This window comes from Scyliorhinus canicula, chromosome 2 (genome assembly GCF_902713615.1).
Source record: "Scyliorhinus canicula chromosome 2, sScyCan1.1, whole genome shotgun sequence".
In the NCBI taxonomy this organism is placed as follows: Eukaryota; Metazoa; Chordata; class Chondrichthyes; order Carcharhiniformes; family Scyliorhinidae; genus Scyliorhinus; species Scyliorhinus canicula.
In genome coordinates, this window is record NC_052147.1 from 167,281,393 (window position 1) to 167,299,308 (window position 17,916).

A 17,916-nucleotide genomic window follows, 5' to 3' on the forward strand; every position below is an offset into this window, starting at 1 on the left:
TTCAATTAAGTTACTTTGAAAAGCCCCTAGTCACCACATTCCGGTTCCAGTTCAGGGAGGCCAGTATGGGAATTGAACCCACGCTGCTGGCATTGTTCTGCATTATAAGACAGCTATTTAGCCCGCTATGCTAAACCAGCCCCAGTAGACAACATTTGGCAGAATATGGTTACGGCTCCATTGATCAGTTCATTTGTGCTTGAAGAAGACAATTACAAAAAGAAGGTTGACAATTTGAAAGCTGTCACATCAGTTTTAAAGTGAATTCTGCTTTGTCATCAGGCCTTTCACTGCATCACAGGCCTAGCAAGTATATAAAAAGAACATACATTGTAAATATTTGGCATCCATTGCAACGAGCTGTTCCTGTGGAGCTGCTGCAAAATGGGAAAGGTATGTCTCATTTTCTAAACTATTGCAGATCGAGATGAGGAATTTGGGTGTGAAAAAGGCACATCCTGCCCAGCTGTCACTGTAAAGTCCTCCGTAATATCACCAGGGGACTAGTGCCAGCATAGGGAGAGCTGTCCCAAAAGACAAGTCAAACAACAGTCTGACGCACTCACGGAATCATACTTTACAGACTGTCGCTCATCACATCCCACGGGACATCCTGTCCCATAAATAGGACCACCAGAGGGGGCTGCACAGTGGGATACAGTTGGAAGGGATTGGCTCTGAGAGTCCTCAGCATTAACTCTGGACACCATGAATTTTAATGAGACCAGAACAAACATGGACAAGTAACCTCTTGCCGATAACCATCAACTACCTTCCCTGAACAGGTGAATCAGTGCTCCTCCATTTAGCATCATTTGGATGAAACAATGAAGCTAGCAAGCACACAGAGCATATTCTGTTTTAGGAACCTTTGTAATTTGTAAATATGGTTAAAAGCTCAATAGATTTTTGAACTCCTGGTAATCAAGATATATTGGGATTGGGTTGGTAAATGAATTTGAGGTCGAGATCAACCATGATTTTACTAAATGCTGGAGAGGGCTTGAGGGGCCATTAGGCCGACTGCTACTTCTATTTCCCTTGTTCTTATGTTTTTAACCTAGAGAACTTCAATGCCCATCATTTACTGTAGCTCAGCAGCACAACTACTGATCTAACTGGCTGAATCCTGAATAACATGTCTGCCAGATTAGGAATATGATAGGTGGTGAAATGTTTAATCCAAAAGAAAAACCCAGTTGGCCCGATTCTCATCAATCTCCTTTTTGCAGATACATCTGTCCATGACTGTATTAAAGCTCAAGGGATTGGGGGACATGTATTAAGGTGGATAGAAAACTGGTTGGCAGAGAGGAAACAAAGAGTTAGAATTAATGGGTCTTTTCAAATTGGGGTGCCACAGGGATTGGTGCTGGGGCCCCAGCTATTCACAATATATATTAATGATTTGGATATGAGGGAACAAAATATAACATCACAAAGTTTACAGATGATACCAGGTTGGGTGGGAGGGTGAATTGTGACGAGGATGCAGAGATCCGACAGCAAGATCTGGACAGGTTGGGCGAGTGGACAAATCAATGGCAGGTGCAGTATTATTTGGATAAGCGTGAGGTTATTCACTTTGGAAGCAAAAACAGGAAGGCAGATTACTACCTGAATGATTGTAAATTGGGAGAGGAGAGTGTGCAGCGGGACCTGGGTGTTCTTGTGCACCAGTCGCTGAAGGTAAGCATGCAGGTGCAGCAGGCGGTAAAGAAGCTAATGGTATGTTGGCCTTCATTGCAAGAGGTTTCGAGTATAGAAGCAGGGATGTGTTGCTGCCATTATACAGGGCCTTGGTGAGGCCACACCTAGAATATTGTGTGCAGTTCTGGTCTCCTTTTCTGAGGAAGAATGTTCTTGCTCTCGAGGGGGTGCAGCGAAGGTTTACCACATTGATTCCGGGGATGGAATACTGTCATATGAGGAGAGATTGACGAGTTCAGGATTGTTCTAGCTGGAGTTCAGAAGAATGAGAGGGGATCTCATAGAGACTTATAACATTCTAACAGGACTAGACAGGGTAGATGCAGGGAAGATGTTACCAATGATGGGCGTGTCCAGAAACAGGGGTCACAGTCTGAGGATTCAGGGTAAACCATTTCGGACAGAGATGAGGAGACATTTCTTCACACGAAGAGTGGTGAGCCTGTGGAATTCATTACCAAAAAAAGTAATTGATGCTAAAATATTAAATATATTCAAGAGGCGGCTAGATATAGCACTTGGGGCGAATGGGATCAAAGGCTATGGGGAGAAATAGCATTAGGTTATTGAGTTGGCTGATCAGCCATGATTGTGAAAAATGGCGGAACAGGCTCGAAGGGCCAAAAGGCCTCCTCTTGCTCCTATCTTCTAGCTATCTATGTATTTATGTATTGGTAGGAGTGACCACTGCACTATATTTGTGGAGACTTGTCCAGCCTTCAGACTCACAGCATCCTCTATCATGCTGTATGGCAGTGTAAAGTGCTAAATGAGATAGGATTCAGTACAGATAGAGCAGCTCAAAATGGGCATCCACAAGACACTGTGGGCCATCAGCAAAGCAGAACTGTATTCAACCATAACTGTAACCTCATGGTCTGACATATTCCTCACTTTACAATTGCCATCAGGGCAGGGGATCAATTCTGTTTTGATGAGGAATGCAGATGAGCATGCCAGGAGTGGCACCAGATTTTCTGAAAGTGCAACATGTAGCAGATTTGTGATAAAGAGATGTGGTTCCACAACCAAATGATCTCATCAAATATCTGCAGACCTGACATTTCAGTCTTAAATTGTGGGACACAATTTAAAAACTAATGGGAGGAGGAAGTTCCTTCAACAATGGCAGAGCCCAGCACACAGTGCAAAAAAACGTGATTAAAGTGTTTGCAAACATCTTTAGCTAGAATGGAAATCAGAAGAAAAACTCTCCACTGGTTGAGGCCATACCAAATACAAAGGAAGATGTTTTTGTTGGAAGTTCATCTCAGTCCAAGAAATCACTGCAGGAGATCCTCAGGGTAGTGATCTAGGCTCAGCCATTCTCAACTGCTTCATTCATAACTTTTCCTCCATCATAAGACTAGAAACTGGGATGTTCATTGTGCTCAGTTCCATTCACAACTCCTTAGATAATGGAGCAGTCCATGCCCGCTTAAAGCTAATCTTGAACAACATTCAGACTTGGACCTATAGGTAATACATGAGGTACACAAGAGCAGCCATTGAATATCTCTAGTGAGTGAGTCTGACCGACTCTCCTTGACATTCAACAGCATTACGATTGTCACGTCCCCCGCCATCAACAGCCTCGTGATCATCATTGACCAGAAACTTTGCTAGACTAGCTAAATAAATCCTATGGCTTCAAGACCATATCAGAGGTTGGATAATCTGCAGTGAGTGGTTCATTTTCTGCCTCTCCAAAGCCTGTCCACCATCTACAATACAGAGGTCAGGGGTGTGATAAAATACTCTACATATGCCTGGAGATGATGATATGGAGATGCCAGCGTTGGACTGGGGTGAGCACAGTAAGAAGTCTTACAACTCCAGATTAAAGTCCAACATGTTTGTTTCAAACACTGGCTTTCGGAGCACTGCTCCTTCCTCAGGTGAATCATGCCTGGAGAAGTGCGGCTCCAGCAATACTCAAGATGTTCCACAAAAGCAGCCCACTTGATCGACATCCCTCATTCACCGATGCACAGTGTCTGCGTGCAGTGCATACCATCTGAAAGATGCAACAATTCGTCATGGATCCTTTGATGGCACAACCCAAGCCTAAGACCTCAACCTCCCAAAGCGACGAGGGCAGCAAGTATATGAAATACAACCACCTCCAAGTTTCCCTCTGAGCCGCACACAATTTTGACTTGGGAGAAAACTTTGTTGTTTTACTGTCACTGGATCAGAATCCTGGAGCACACCTTCCCAAACACAACTGTGCATATACATACACCACATAAACTGCAGCAGTTCAAGAAGGCAGTTCACTACTACTTTCTCAAGGCAATTCGGCATGTGCAATAAATGTGTGGCTTGTCAGCAACTTCCCCATCCTGTAAATGAATAAATAAAAAGTTCCGCTGCCACTTATGGGATGGCACAGTCGCAATGGGGCGGCACGGTGGCAAAATGGTTTGCATTGTTGCCTCACAGCTCCAGGGTCCTAGGTTCAACCCAGGCCTTGGCTGACTGTCTGTGTGGTGTTGTGCTTTCTCCTCGTGTCTGCATGTGTTTCCTCCGGGTGCTCCGATTTCCTCCCACAGTTCAAAGATGTGCAGGTTAGGTGGATTGGTCACGCTAAATTGCCATTAATTTCGAAAAGGTTAGGTGGGGTTACTGGGTTACGGTGATAGAGTAGAGATGTGGGCTTCAGCAGGGTGCTTTTTCCAAGGATCGGTGTAGACGCGATGGGCCAAATGGCCTCCTTCTGTACTGTAAATTCTATGATTCAATGATACAATAGGATAACCTATCCATATTTTCTGTTGTAGATCGTCTTCTATGAAGAAAGAAACTTCCAGGGTCGGTACTATGAATGCTCTGGTGACTGTGCTGAGTTGCACTCGTACTTTAGTCATTGCAACTCCATTCGTGTTGAGAGTGGCTGCTGGGTGGTGTACGAGAGACCCAATTACATGGGATACCAGTATGTTCTGAGCAGGGGAGAATATCCTGACTACCAGCGCTGGATGGGATTCGATGACTGCATCAGATCATGTCACCTGTATAGTTACGTAAGTTCTGAGAGATTGTGGGAATGACTGCACCTCAGATATCTTAAATATAATTTTGTAGAAATGAAGCACTGGGCAAAGGCCAAAATTGCAATATTTGCTGCCAGCACTCCACTGTGCTGTGTGCATCAGTACCCAGATTATTGAATGCTGAAGGCTCCTCAGTACCTTATATGCACTGTGCATAACATTGTTCCCAAGAGGACTGAAAAACAAACAGCCTACATATATCTTGCATGCAAGACTCAATAGATCTCCAGAGTTTGTGTGTAGTAGTGCACTGACCCATGACATGCTTGGATTATCCAAAGAATGTGCCAGGTGCTGAATGCTCATTTCAGATGATTGTTGGATAGGAGGTTCATTTCCCTTTTTCCTCTAAAAGTTGTCTCATGCCCACTCAATTATTAGCTGCCATCTGCTGTAATTTTTTGATTCATACAGAACGTACATTTGCAATGTAGCTTTTAGACAGAAAGAAGTGACATGTAGCAAGCTCATTCAGTGGCTAACAAGTATATTTGGCTAGTATGCTGCTGATTTTTCCTGAGAGCATACATTGCGCAACTGCATCATACAGTTCAAAGCTGCATCGTTTGCCCACAGGACTCAAGATGCTGGACAGGATTCTACATTTGGGAGATTATGTTCTCTTGCTGCAGCATAATCGTTCCTGGTCTGCGATGGCGCTAGGTCAGGAATGATATCTCTCCCTTGCCATGCAAATATATGCATGGCAGGGAGCTCACGCGATTCCATTCGGAATCCCAATATCAGGTCACTATTTTAAGCTGGTGGCTGAATACCGAAGTCCTGTGGCTGTCCCCCCTCCCCCCCAAAATGCAAATCCTGCCCCCCCCTGACCAGTAGGGGCATCCTTCTACCCCCACCAAAGGAGTTATGGCTCCCCCCCTCCAACAGCATGAATACATGTGTGTGACAACCCAATCACCCCACCAGACACCCGGCAGAGGTCCTCCCATCAGACTCCCTCCCAGACTCTCTCACCAGGGACCCCCATCTCAGACCCCCACATCTCAGAGACCACCCCCCCCCCCCCCCCCTCTCACACCAGTGTGAAAGCTATGGAGTTGTACAGGCAAAACAATGAAAAATCACTGCATTTTCCTTTATATCTGCTGCCTCAGACAGAAGTGTAGAAAGCAGCAGCTGTTACTTAACTGAAAGCCAAACCCCCTCAATCCTTTGATCTGTGCAGCTTCTATTCACTTTCAAAGAGAAATAGGTTTTAGTAGGCTGTAATTGACAGGGTAATAACTTCCAATCATGGTTAGATGGTCAGGAACTCCTTCAGGAATGCCACAAAAAGATTTTGCTTAGATAATGCTCTCTGTCTCTTTGCCTATTTCAGCAACTGTTCAGAAGCAACTAGGGGCTTTTCACAGTAACTTCATTGAAGCCTACTTGTGACAATAAGTGATTATTATTGTATTATTATTAGCAAAAAAACACGTTATTTTTAGAGAACTACTACTATGGATTCCTGCTCTTGCTCCTTGTACCGTTCAAATACAGCATCGGCTCTATGTCGGTAGTATTGCACTGATATTTAAAACAAAATACACATGCAGTGCCTGATGTGGATCACACACACAATTCAGACTCCATTTCCCAGCAGAATGGAACCACATCATCAGCCCCAGTATCTGTATCAATCTAAATGATCAAATGTTATTTATTCCAATTTATGGCAACAATTATTTATATTTAAATTTACAATGAATGATTACAGTTGTTGCAGATACAGTTGGCAATTGGAACAATTTAAAATAGATAATAATAGTCTTTATTGGTGTCACAAGTAGGCTAACATTAGCACTGCAATGAAGGGTGGCATGTGGCACAGTGGTTAGCACTGCAGCCTATGGTACTGAGGACCTGGGTTCAAATCCCAGCCCTGGGTCATTGTTTGTGTGCAGTTTGGGCATACTTTCCATGTCTGCATAGGTTTCACCCCTGCAACCCAAAGGTGTGCACTTTGGTGATTGGCCATGCTAAATTGCCCCTTAATTGGAAAAAAAATAATTGGGTACTCCAAATTTATTTTTTTTAAAACACTGCAATGAAGTTAATGTGAAAAAGTTACTGCCACATTCCTGTGCCTGGGGATGGGATGTGGTGTTTTCTTCAATTTATGGCAGGAAGGTAAAAATTGTGGTGGGGTTCGGGTACCCATTCCGGAAACTTCTTAACTGATCCCGATAGAAATGAAAATGAAGCAGTTTGTATAACAGGTCCCGATCCACAATACACTCCAGCAGAACATTCAAAATTAGTCTGATGGTTTCAATTTCTTTGCTCCATTTGTAAGTTATACATTAAATCAATAGTTTACATTAATTTTTCATCAACACAGCCTAGAGGAGGCTCCCACAGGATGAGGATTTACGAGAGGCCTGACTTTGGAGGACAGATGATGGAATTCATGGATGACTGTCCATCTGTCTATGATCGTTTCCGTTACCGTGACATCCACTCCTGCCATGTGATGGATGGTTACTGGATCTTCTATGAACATCCCAACTACAGAGGCCGACAGTACTTCATGAGACCCGGAGAATACAGGAGATACAGTGACTGGGGAGGCTACAACACAGCTGTTGGCTCCTTCCGTCATGTCATGGATTTTTAAAATACAAATAGACACACTTCTTTTGTTGTAAGATCATATGGATAAAAAAATTAAAATACTTATAATCTTTCACTTTGTTTAATACCCTTTTTAAGGTTTTTTGTATTTTGTACTTGTATATTTGTACTTTTTAAGGTTGAGTACAGACAATAATAATAATAATCACTTATTGTCACAAATAGGCTTCAATGAAGTTACTGTGAAAAGTCCCTAGCTGCCACATTCCAGCACTTGCTTGGGGAGGCTGGAACGGGAATTGAACCTGCGTTGCTGGTCTGCTTTTGCATTACAAGCCAGTTGTCTTAGCCCACTGTGCGAAACCTGCTGCTGAAGTATAAATCAAATGTAAGTCGCTAATAATTTAGTGAAATTTTGCGACATATGAGTTGGAGGCACTGTTCAATACTGTTCTCAGGTGGTGTTTGGACAAAGATGCAAAACTGTAATAGAGATTCATTTTTCTTTCTTGAGAAAGATCATGGCCATGACTGAGAAAATTTACCTTGAAGGGAAAGATGTAGGGTGGAATTTTCCCATATATTTCAGAATGTCAGGCTCTGGCTGAAAACCGACATGTAGCTCTCCAACTGCACAGTCGAGTGTTTAGATCACAATTACGGTACGGCACTCATAAGTGGCCAAGGTTTTGCCACAAATATGACGGTACGGAGCCTGATAGAACCTTCAAGACTGGCTCCACAGAGATCAGGGCACCAGCTTTAAAGGGCGCCCTGATGAGCACAGGAAGCAACCCCACCCACCAATAGGGACTCAACCACATCCACACCACAGCACAAGCATCGGGGCCCTCGCCCTAGCACCACAACACAAGCATCGGAGCTGTCCTCCCCCCCCAAAATAGGCATATTGGAAATCCCACCCCAATGGGGCACCTAGTAGGCCCACCTCTGGTACTACCCTGGCACATGGTAGCGGGGCAAGATCAACATTGCCAGATTGGAGTGACAACTTCTGCCAGGGGAAAGTGCTAACCTGTGCCAGGAAAGTGCCAGGGGCAGTGACAGGACATCTCTCTCTCCCTCCAGGGGCTATACTTAACTTTGTGCCCCAGCGGGGAAGGGGGCGAAATCCCCTCAACTGATTCACGTCGTTATAAACCTGTTGCAAACTTCACCAGCATAGCAAGTATGAATATTTAGTGAGGGGAGTCCTGTGGCAGAGGACTCACAAATTATAATATAATTTTTTTGAAATGGGATGTGGGCATCGCTGGTTAGACCAGCATTTATTGTCCATCCCTAGTTGCCCTTCAGAAGGTGGTGGGAGTTGCCTTCTTGAACCGCTGCAGTCCCTAAGGTGTAGGTACAACTATTGTGCTGTTATTGAGTGAGTTTCAGGATTTTAACCCAGCGACAGTGAAGGAACGATGATATATTTCCAAGTCAGGATGGTGAGTGACTTGGAGGGGAACCTCCAGGTGGTGGGGTTCCCAGGTATCTGCTGCTCTTGTCCTCCTAGATGGTAGTGGTCATGGGTTTGGAAGGTGCTGTCTAAGGAACCTTGGTGAGTTCGGCATTGCATCTTGCAGATTGTACACACAGCTGTCACTGTATGTCGGTGGTGGAGGGTTTGAATGTTTGTGGAAGGGGGAGCAATCAAGCGGGCTGCTTTGTCCTGGATGATGTTGAGCTTCTTGAGTGTTGTTGGAGCTGCACTCATCCAGGCAAGTGGAGAGTATTCCATTACATTACCAACTTGTGCCTTGGAAATGGTGGGCAGGCTTTGGGGGGGTCAGGAGGTGCGTTACCTGACGTCGGATTCCTAGCCTTTGACCTGGCCTGGTAGGCACCGTATTAATATGGCTAGTCCAGTTGAGGTCAGGAACTGAATGACCCTGGCGGAACCCAAACTGTGTGTCCGTGACCAGGGGATCTCTAATGGAGGATCTCTAATGGGGGGAGAGCTCTAATGGGGGGATCTCTAATGTAGAGGGGTCTCTGATACAGAGGGGTCTCTTGTTGGGGGGGGGGGGGGGGGGGGGGGGCCTCAGATGCAGGGAACTCTAATAGGGGTCTTTAATGAGTGATCTCTGATTGGGGATTTCTGCTGCTGGATGGTCTCTGATGCAGGGGTGTCTCTGATGGGGGTCTTTAGTTAATTATTTTTTTAATAATCTTTATTGTCACAAGTAGGCTTACATTAACAGTGCAATGAAGTTACTGAGAAAATCCCCTAGTCGCCACATTCTGGTGCCTGTTCGGGTACACAGAGGGGGAATTCAGAATGTCCAAATTACCTAACAAGCACGTCTTTCGGGACTTGTTGTCGGAAACCAAAGCACCAGCAGGGTTTTCTGATGGCGGGGTTTTCTGACAGGGAGTGTCTCTGATGGGTAGCCGCCTCTGATGGGGGTGTCACTCTTATGGGTACATGCTGCGGGGGCGGGGGGGGGGGAGCGGAGAGTGACCGTTAATCCCATGGCAGGCGGGGTGAGGGACGATGCTCTTACTTGTCTGTGTAGGGGGGCAGGATTTGCACTGTGTGTGTGGGGGGGGGGGGGGGGGGGGGGTGCTGGTGGGCCTTCCGATGGACCTTGGAGATCACCTGAGTTATGCGCTTAACCCCTTGACCCACTCGGGGTCCATTGCGTCAGGGTAATACTTGGACAAACTTGCACTAAAGCCTGCCCGGAAAATCTTCTGCTGCGAGGATTGGAGCGTGCTGGGAGAGGGGGAGGGTGTCTCTCATCAGATGGGGACAGGTAGGGTGCTGAGGCCGCCGGTCCGGGGGAGGGGGGGGGGGGGGGGATCAGAGCATTGCAATGGGTTTGGTGCCCAGGCCAATAGCAGTTTCTCAGGGGATGTTCAATTTTTTGCCCGATCGGGAATACCGATAGCAGCAGCGGGCAATGGAGAACTCACCCTTATTGCACTCCTCGTAAATATAGTTTGTTCATTGTAATATACAAAAATTCATGACATACAAAACCTTAGCAGCTAAATTGCTGTTTCGCTCATTTGTTATTTAAAATTAAGAAAAATTCTCATCTTTGAACCACTGCCTGTAAAATATTCCCTTCATTCTTGGATTGGAGTAAATTATACGAAACTGCGCAATTAGCTTTCTCAAAGACTACTATCAAATGAGGACCAATTCTCTTCTATTTAAATCAACAATTGAAATGTTATTTTGATTAATCATTTAATTTCTAACTCATGTGCTTACAGTTTCTCCAGTTTGATCGTATAACCAATGTTAATAAACATCCTCCTCAGCCATACTAGGCAGCAATATCTAAGGCATGAATCAATTACAAAATGCTCTCTCTCAAATTGCATGCGAGTAAAGTGCATCAATGGCGATGTTGATTCAAATATATTTCTGACTGCAATTCGATCAATAAATTAATAAGTTGCCTGAAAAGAAAATCTTTATTCCAATCATTTCTGCCTATCTTGAAATTAATCTTTATCCTCAAATCTGATGTTATCGACTTTGGTAACAAAAACAGGAAGGCAGATTATTATCGGAATGATTTTAAATTAAGAGAGGACAATGAGATTGTCCTCATACACCGGTCGCTGATGATAAACATACAGGTGCAGCAGGCGGTAAAGCAGGCAAATGGTATGTTGGCAAGTGGATTTGAGCACAGGAGCAGGGATGTCTTACTGCAATTATACAGGGCATTGGTGAGGCCACACCTTAAATTCTGTGCAGTATTGGTCTCCTTGGCGAAATTCTCCGACCCCCAGCAGGGTCGGAGAATCGCCTGGGGCCGCCGCAAATCCCGCCCCCGCCGTGGCAGAGATTCTCCGCCACCCGGGAAGTGGCGGGGGCGGGAATCACGCCACTCCGATTGGCGAGGCCCCTGCGGCGATTCTCCGGCCCGCGATGGGCTGAAGTCCCGCCGCTGGGAGGCCTCTCCCGCCGCCATGGCTTGAACCACCTCTGGTGGCAGCGGGATCGGCGGCGCGACCGGGCCCCCGGGGTCCTGGGGGGGCGCGGGGCGATCGGACCACGGGGGGTGCCCCCACGGTGGCCAGGCCCGCGATCGGGGCCCCCCGATCAGGGAACGAGCCAGTGCCCTGGGGGCACTCTTTCTCCTCCGCCGCCGCCATGACAGAAGCGGAAGAGAAACCCACAGCGCGCATGCGGCGGTGGTGGCGTCAGTGGCAGCTGGCCGCTGACGTCATCGCCGGCGCATGCGCGAACCAGCGAAAGCGTTTCGGCCAGCCCCGCTGCCGGGCGGCGGGCCTGAAAGGCCGCTGGTGCCGGTTTTTGCGCCAGTTGGCGTGGTGCCAACCGCACCGGCGCGGGGCTAGCCCCCAAAGGTGCGGAGAATACCGCACCTTTGGGGAGGCCCAATTCCGGAGTGGTCGGCGCCACTCCCTTACGCTGGGACCCCCCGTCCCGCCGGGTAGGGGAGAATCCCGCCCCTTATCTGAGGAAGGATGTTTTTGCCATAGAGGGCATGCAGAAAAGGTTTTCCAGACTGCTTCCTGGGATGGCACGACGGACGTATGCGGAGAGATTGAGTTGGTTAGGATTATATTCACTGGAGTTCAGAAGAATGAGGGAGGATCTCATGGAAACCTATAAACTTCTAACAGGACTAGGCAGCATAGATGCAGAAAGGTTGGGCAGGATTCTCCGATGGCTGACACCAAAATCACGAAACACAATGGCCGGAAAATAGGTTCTGCCGCCAAAATCAAAGCAAGCGCCAATTTGACGCCAAATCGCAATTCTCCATCACCTCAACAGCGGCTTCAATGCATTCCAATATGCACGTACTGTAAACACCATTTTCAAATTATTAGCAGGCCTGACCTGGTATTCTCCACGGCTTCTGCGATTCTCTGCCTCTGATGAGCTGAGTTCCCAATGGCGAGGTTCACTTGTGCTTTTAAAAATCGTGAAACGGATGTCATAGCTGATGAGAGAGTTAGAGAGAGAGGAGGTAAGACACAGAGAGGCGCAGGTTACCTCCTCTCTCGGGGTGCCCGATGGCCTTCCTGGGTTACCGGGCCTGGCTGGCTGGAGTGCGGGGAGCCCTGCCAGGGCTTGGGATGGGGGGGGCGGGGAGGCTTGCAGGGTGATGAGGGGGAAGGGTCGTGTGGCTGGGGTGATTCCCCACGGGACTGGGGCAGTGTTCAGTCATATACTGCCATTGTCGCACTCTGCATGGCAGCCACCTTGCTGCACACCTCACTGACCATCCACCTTGTTCCTGGTTCTGCAGAGTGACACCGGCCGTATGGGTGCAGGTTAGGCAGATTGGCCATGCTCAATTGCCCCTTAGTGTCCAAAAGGTTAGGTGGGGTTACTGGGTTACAGGGAATGTTTTGGCGGCATGGGATTATGTAGGGTGAAGACTCGATGGGCCGAATGGCCTCCTTCTGCACTGTAAATTCTATGATTTTGTATCTGCCAAATCATGGCACACCTGGCACCGTGGGGGTATGGGTGTGTGGGGGAGGACACCTGTTCCCAGTGGCCATCAAGGTGATGGTCCCCAGAACTTTTACTCCACCGGCCCTTCCAGCCATTGAGTGGGGACCTATCTGGGATCTCACCGACTTTGGTGCACAGGTGCATCCGCACCGTCATGGAGGCCCTATATGTCCACACAGCACAATACATCCATTTTGATGTGGACTAAACTCACCAGGATACCCAGGCAGTGGGGTTCCCCGCCATCGTTGACACAGCCCGGTCCAGGGGGTGATCAACGGGATGCATGTCCCCCTTTGAGCAGATGACAGGCCGCTCTACACAAACTGAATGGGGTTTCACCCGATGAACTTACAGCTGGTGTCTGACCATCAGCTACGCATCATACATGTCTACGCTCGATACCCGGGCAGTGTGCACGACGCCTTCGTCCTGGCACACCCAACAATTCATGACATGTTCGAGATCCCCGTCGGCTGAGGGGCTGGCTCCTGGGAGACTGGGGTTATCCACTGCAATCGTGGCTATTGACGCCTATCAGGAGGCCACAGGCCAATGCAGAGACCTGCTACAATGATGCCCATACAGTGGCCAGGTCAATGGTCTTTGGCCGCCTGAGTGGGTCACCTGCGTCATGACGGCCTGTTGCGTCCTCCACAGCATTGAGCAGCAGAGGGGCGATGTGCTGGAGGAGAAGGAGGAATGCCATGCCTGTCCGACGATGAGGATGCGGGGGAGCGAGGGTGGGCAGGACATGAGGCCCAGGCAGGCAAGGCAGGCCACACGACATGTGCGCCAGGACCAATGAGCACGGAACGTTCTGATCGCCTCCAGGTTCACCGACCAGGGGGACAGTAGCCAGGGGCATCCCACCCCCGCATCCTGCCCCCCCCCCTCATGGTAACATCCCGCCTGTACCCATTCCGTCATATATACCTGCCGCATTACAGGGTGCGGGCCCTGGGTTGGCAGTAACACTGGGTCTGGTCCATGGAATGGAGGATGATGACATCCCGCTTTGCGATGAGCTCTCGTGCTCCGTATCATTTGACAATGTCTGACTCCTGCCAATTGGGTGATCCCTGCATGTGAGCTGGCCATTCCATCACATGGATCCATCAAATCCCTGGGATGATGGCGGTGGAGACAGTCAGGGGTGGGGGGGTCGGGGGTGGGGGGGGATCTCAGGGCACCCACAACATCCGCCTATTCCCCCCCTACTCTGCACCCCTTCTCTGGCCAATCCAGACCAGCCCTCACAGCCATCTGACAGAGCACCGAGACAGATTGTAACAGTGTGAACAGGTATTTAATGTGACAACGTATATACAGATTTATGCCCCAGCCCCTTTTGCGAAACCTGCACCCGTGTCAACTTAACTAGTGTCTAATTTCTGGCCTTATGAGCCCAATGCTACATCTTAGTGGATCCCCAGATGGTGTAGCAGGAGTGGAGTCCGCCTGCTGTGATTCCTGCCCTGCGATCTGGGTCCCCGTTGGCATCTTCCGGGGTGACCCATCCTAGATGGGCCCAGCTGCTGCTCCCGGGTGTCCCAGGTTTTGCGCTGCCAACCTGTTCTACCCACTTCCCACCAGATACTCCAGGGACAGGAGGAGGGGGGAGGTGGCGGAGTGCGAGGTGCTGTGGTGTCCCAGAACCTCTCCTGCTGGAGTCATGGGCCCCATTGCTTCCTCCTCTCTCAGGGTGCCCGATGGCCCTCGGGCCATTCCATTGGACGGGGGTGCGAGCGGAGCTATCCCTGAGGCTACCCTGCCATCTGGCGCTGCCAGTCCTGGAGGCCTGCTCCAGTCTGCATGCTCGCAGCGATGGAGCACAGGGAGTGGACCATCTCCATCTGGGACTGCACCACATACCCAATGACTATGCCCCAAACTACGTCCTGTGGTAATGAATTCCACAGGCTCACCACTCTTTGTGTGAAGAAGTGTCTCCTTATCTCTGACTGAAATGGTTTACCCTGAATCCTCAGGCTGTGACCCCTGGTTCTGGACCCGTCCATCTTAGGTAACATCTTCCCTGCACCTACCATGTCTAGTCCCGTTAAAATTTTATAAGTCTCTATGAGATCCCCCCTCATTCTTCTGAACTCCAGCAAGAACAATCCCAACCTAGTCAATCTCCCCTCATATGACAGTCCTGCCATCCCGGGAATCAGTCTGGTAAACCTTCGCTGCACTCCCTCGAGAGCAAGAACATCCTTCTTCAGAGAACAGGACGAGAAATGCACACAATACTCCAGGTATGGCCTCACCAAGGCCCTGTGTAATTGTAATAACACATCCCTGCTTCTATAAGCGAAACCTCTCGCAATGAAGGCCAACACACCATTAGCCTTCTTTACCGCCTGCTGCACCTGCATGCTTACCTTCAACGACTGGTGCACAAGGATACCCAGGTCCCGCTGCACACTTCCCTCTCCCAATTTACCACCATTCAGGTAGTAATCTGCCTTCCTGTTTTTGTTTCCAAAGTGAATAACCTCACACTTATCCAAATTATACTGCATCTGCCATTGATTTGCCCACATGCCCAACCTGTCCAGATCTTGCTGTAGGATCTCTGCATCCTTGCCACAATTCACCCTCCCACCTAACTTGGTGTCATCTGTAAACTTTGAGAAGTTACATTTTTTTCCCTCATCCAAATATATGTTGTGAATAGCTGGGGTCCCAGCACCGATCCCTTTGGTACCCCACTAGTTACTGCCTGTCAATTTGAAAAGGACCCATTTGTCCCTACTCTTTGTTTCCTCTCTGCCAATCAGTTTTCTATCCACCACAGTGCACTTTCCCCAATCCCATGCGCTTTAATTTTGCACAATAATCTTTTATGCGGGACTTTGTCAAACACATTCTGAAAGTCCGAATATACCACATCGACTAGCTCCCCCTTGTCAACTGTACTGGTTACATATTCAAAGGATTCCAAATGATTTGTCAAGCATGATTTTCCCTTCATAAATCCATGCTGACTCTGACTGATCCTGCCACTGCTTTCTAAATGTTCTACTATAAAGTCCTTGATAATGGATTCAAGCATTTTCCCCATTACCGATGTTAGGCTTACTGATCTAGAATTCCCTGTTTTCTTTCTACCTCCCTTTTTGAATAGCGAAGAGACTTGTTACCCTCCAATCTGCAGGGACAGTTTCAGAGTCTATAGAATTCCAGAAGATGACCACCAATGCATCCACCATTTCCAGAATCGATCCAGGTGTAGCGCCAGTTTTGCTGTCATGGAACTCCATGGAATCTGGGCCGGCATCAACACTTATTGCAGAATTCTCCACTTGCTGAAATCTTGGCGATCGGGCAGAGAATCCCTTTTGACACCAAAATTGAGGGCGGCTCCCGATTGTGGATGCTCTATCCCTTCCAAAACAGCGTCATCAGTGAGTACACCGCACACCGTTGGGACGACCTCAGGACATCACCAGAAGGCCCTCCCCTGATGCTCCACCCCCGATGGGCGGACTGCCCAATGGCGTGGGACACATGGGGCGGCATTCTCCCCTACCCGGAGTGACGGAGGGTCCCGGAGTAGGGGAGTGGCGCCAACCACTCAGGGGTCGTGAGTCCCCAAAGGTGGGAGGACAGCCCTGCGCCGGAGCGGTTGCCACCAGAAGACCGGCGCAAAAAACCGGCGCCCCGAAAGGCTTTCGCCGGTCCGCGCATGCGCCGGCAGTGACGTCAGCGGGAGCTGGCCGCTGACATCACTGCCAGCGCATGTGCGATGTGGGGTTCTCTTCCGCTTCCGCCATGGCGAAGGTCGTGGCGGCCGCGGAGGAAAATAGTGCAGCCAGGGCACTGGCCCGGAGTCTGAGCGGGGGGCCCCGATTGTGGGCCAGGCCACCGTGGGGGCACCCCCCGGGGTTCGATCGCCCCCCGCCAGCCCAGGACACCGGGGGCCTGCTTGCGCCGCTGATACCGCCGTTCCAGAGGTGGTTTAAACCTCGGCGGCGGGAGAGGCCTCGCAGCGGCGGGACTTCGGCCCATCCGGGCCGGAGAATCACCGCAGGGGCCTCTCCGATCGGAGTGGCGGGATTCCTGCCCCGGCCACTTCCCGGGTGGCAGAGAATCTCTGCAACAGCGGGGGCGGGATTTTAGGCGGCCCCAGGCGATTCTCCGACCCTGCTGGGGGTCGGAGAATTTCGCCTATGTGCTCTGAGCTTTCATCAACCTCGCATGGTGGCTGCGGACCATGCCCAGCGCTGCCACAGTGCTGCTGGCACTGAGGGACTTTGGCGGGGGCTTGGGGGACTGGTGCGGGATGTTCCGGGAGTGGCGAGGGGGGTGCACAGGGGAACACTATCTGGCAGGCCGGGTCCTTGCGCAGCTGATGCCATGTTGTATGGCACAGCCATGGACCCGTAAATTCTCCAGCCATTTCTGTCGGCAACTCTGGGGGTTTTACGTGGCGCGGCTGCTAGCTCTCCACCGGGCAGAACATCGGTGCGGGGGTGGCGCCAACTAAAACTAGCCAATTCCTCCGGACAGAGCCTGAAAATTGGAGAGTCCAGCCCTTAGTCTCAGAAATGGAGAATCACAGCCGATGTTCCTGATGGTGGGGTGTCATAGTCTGAGGATACGGGGTAAACAGTTTAGGACTGAAATGAGAACCGATTTATTCACGCAGAGTGGTCGCCTGTGGAATCCGCTACCACAAGGAGTATTTCAGGCCGATTGGCCTTCCCCTACTTCTATTTTCTATGTTTCTATCTGAAACGCCTTTGACGGATTTGTCACACTCTTAAAATGCACTCCTTTCTTAAGCGTGATGCCAGCTTGCATTTTAAATTCTTGTTCATATCATTCACGAGTAAATATTTTGACTCTTTTAGCATGACAGATGACAGCCTGCAGCGTAATTGGCATCCTTTATTACTCCTGTAAGAAGTAAAGGAATCAATGAGGTTTTTCCTCTCCACAATTCACTGTCACCTTATCTAATACTAACATCTAATGTAACCTTCACAATTTCCTATTGGCTGATAAACAAAGTCATGTTTGAGCTGCCATTAAGGAATTTGAAGTGACAGTATAACAGGATATAAAGACACATTATCAACACAAAAGGGGCTACTGCTG

General features: G+C 49.0%; 1 protein-coding gene across 1 annotated transcript; it reads left to right on the plus strand.

Moving 5' to 3' along the window:
• Positions 1-290: 290 nt before the first annotated feature.
• Positions 291-7,459, plus strand: LOC119961666 (gamma-crystallin S-1-like). Its single transcript, XM_038788959.1, has 3 exons — positions 291-393; positions 4,494-4,736; positions 7,114-7,459. Exons 1-3 carry the CDS (start codon positions 385-387, stop codon positions 7,387-7,389), a joined length of 528 nt encoding a protein of 175 aa, XP_038644887.1. The 5' UTR covers positions 291-384; the 3' UTR covers positions 7,390-7,459.
• Positions 7,460-17,916: the final 10,457 nt, after the last annotated feature.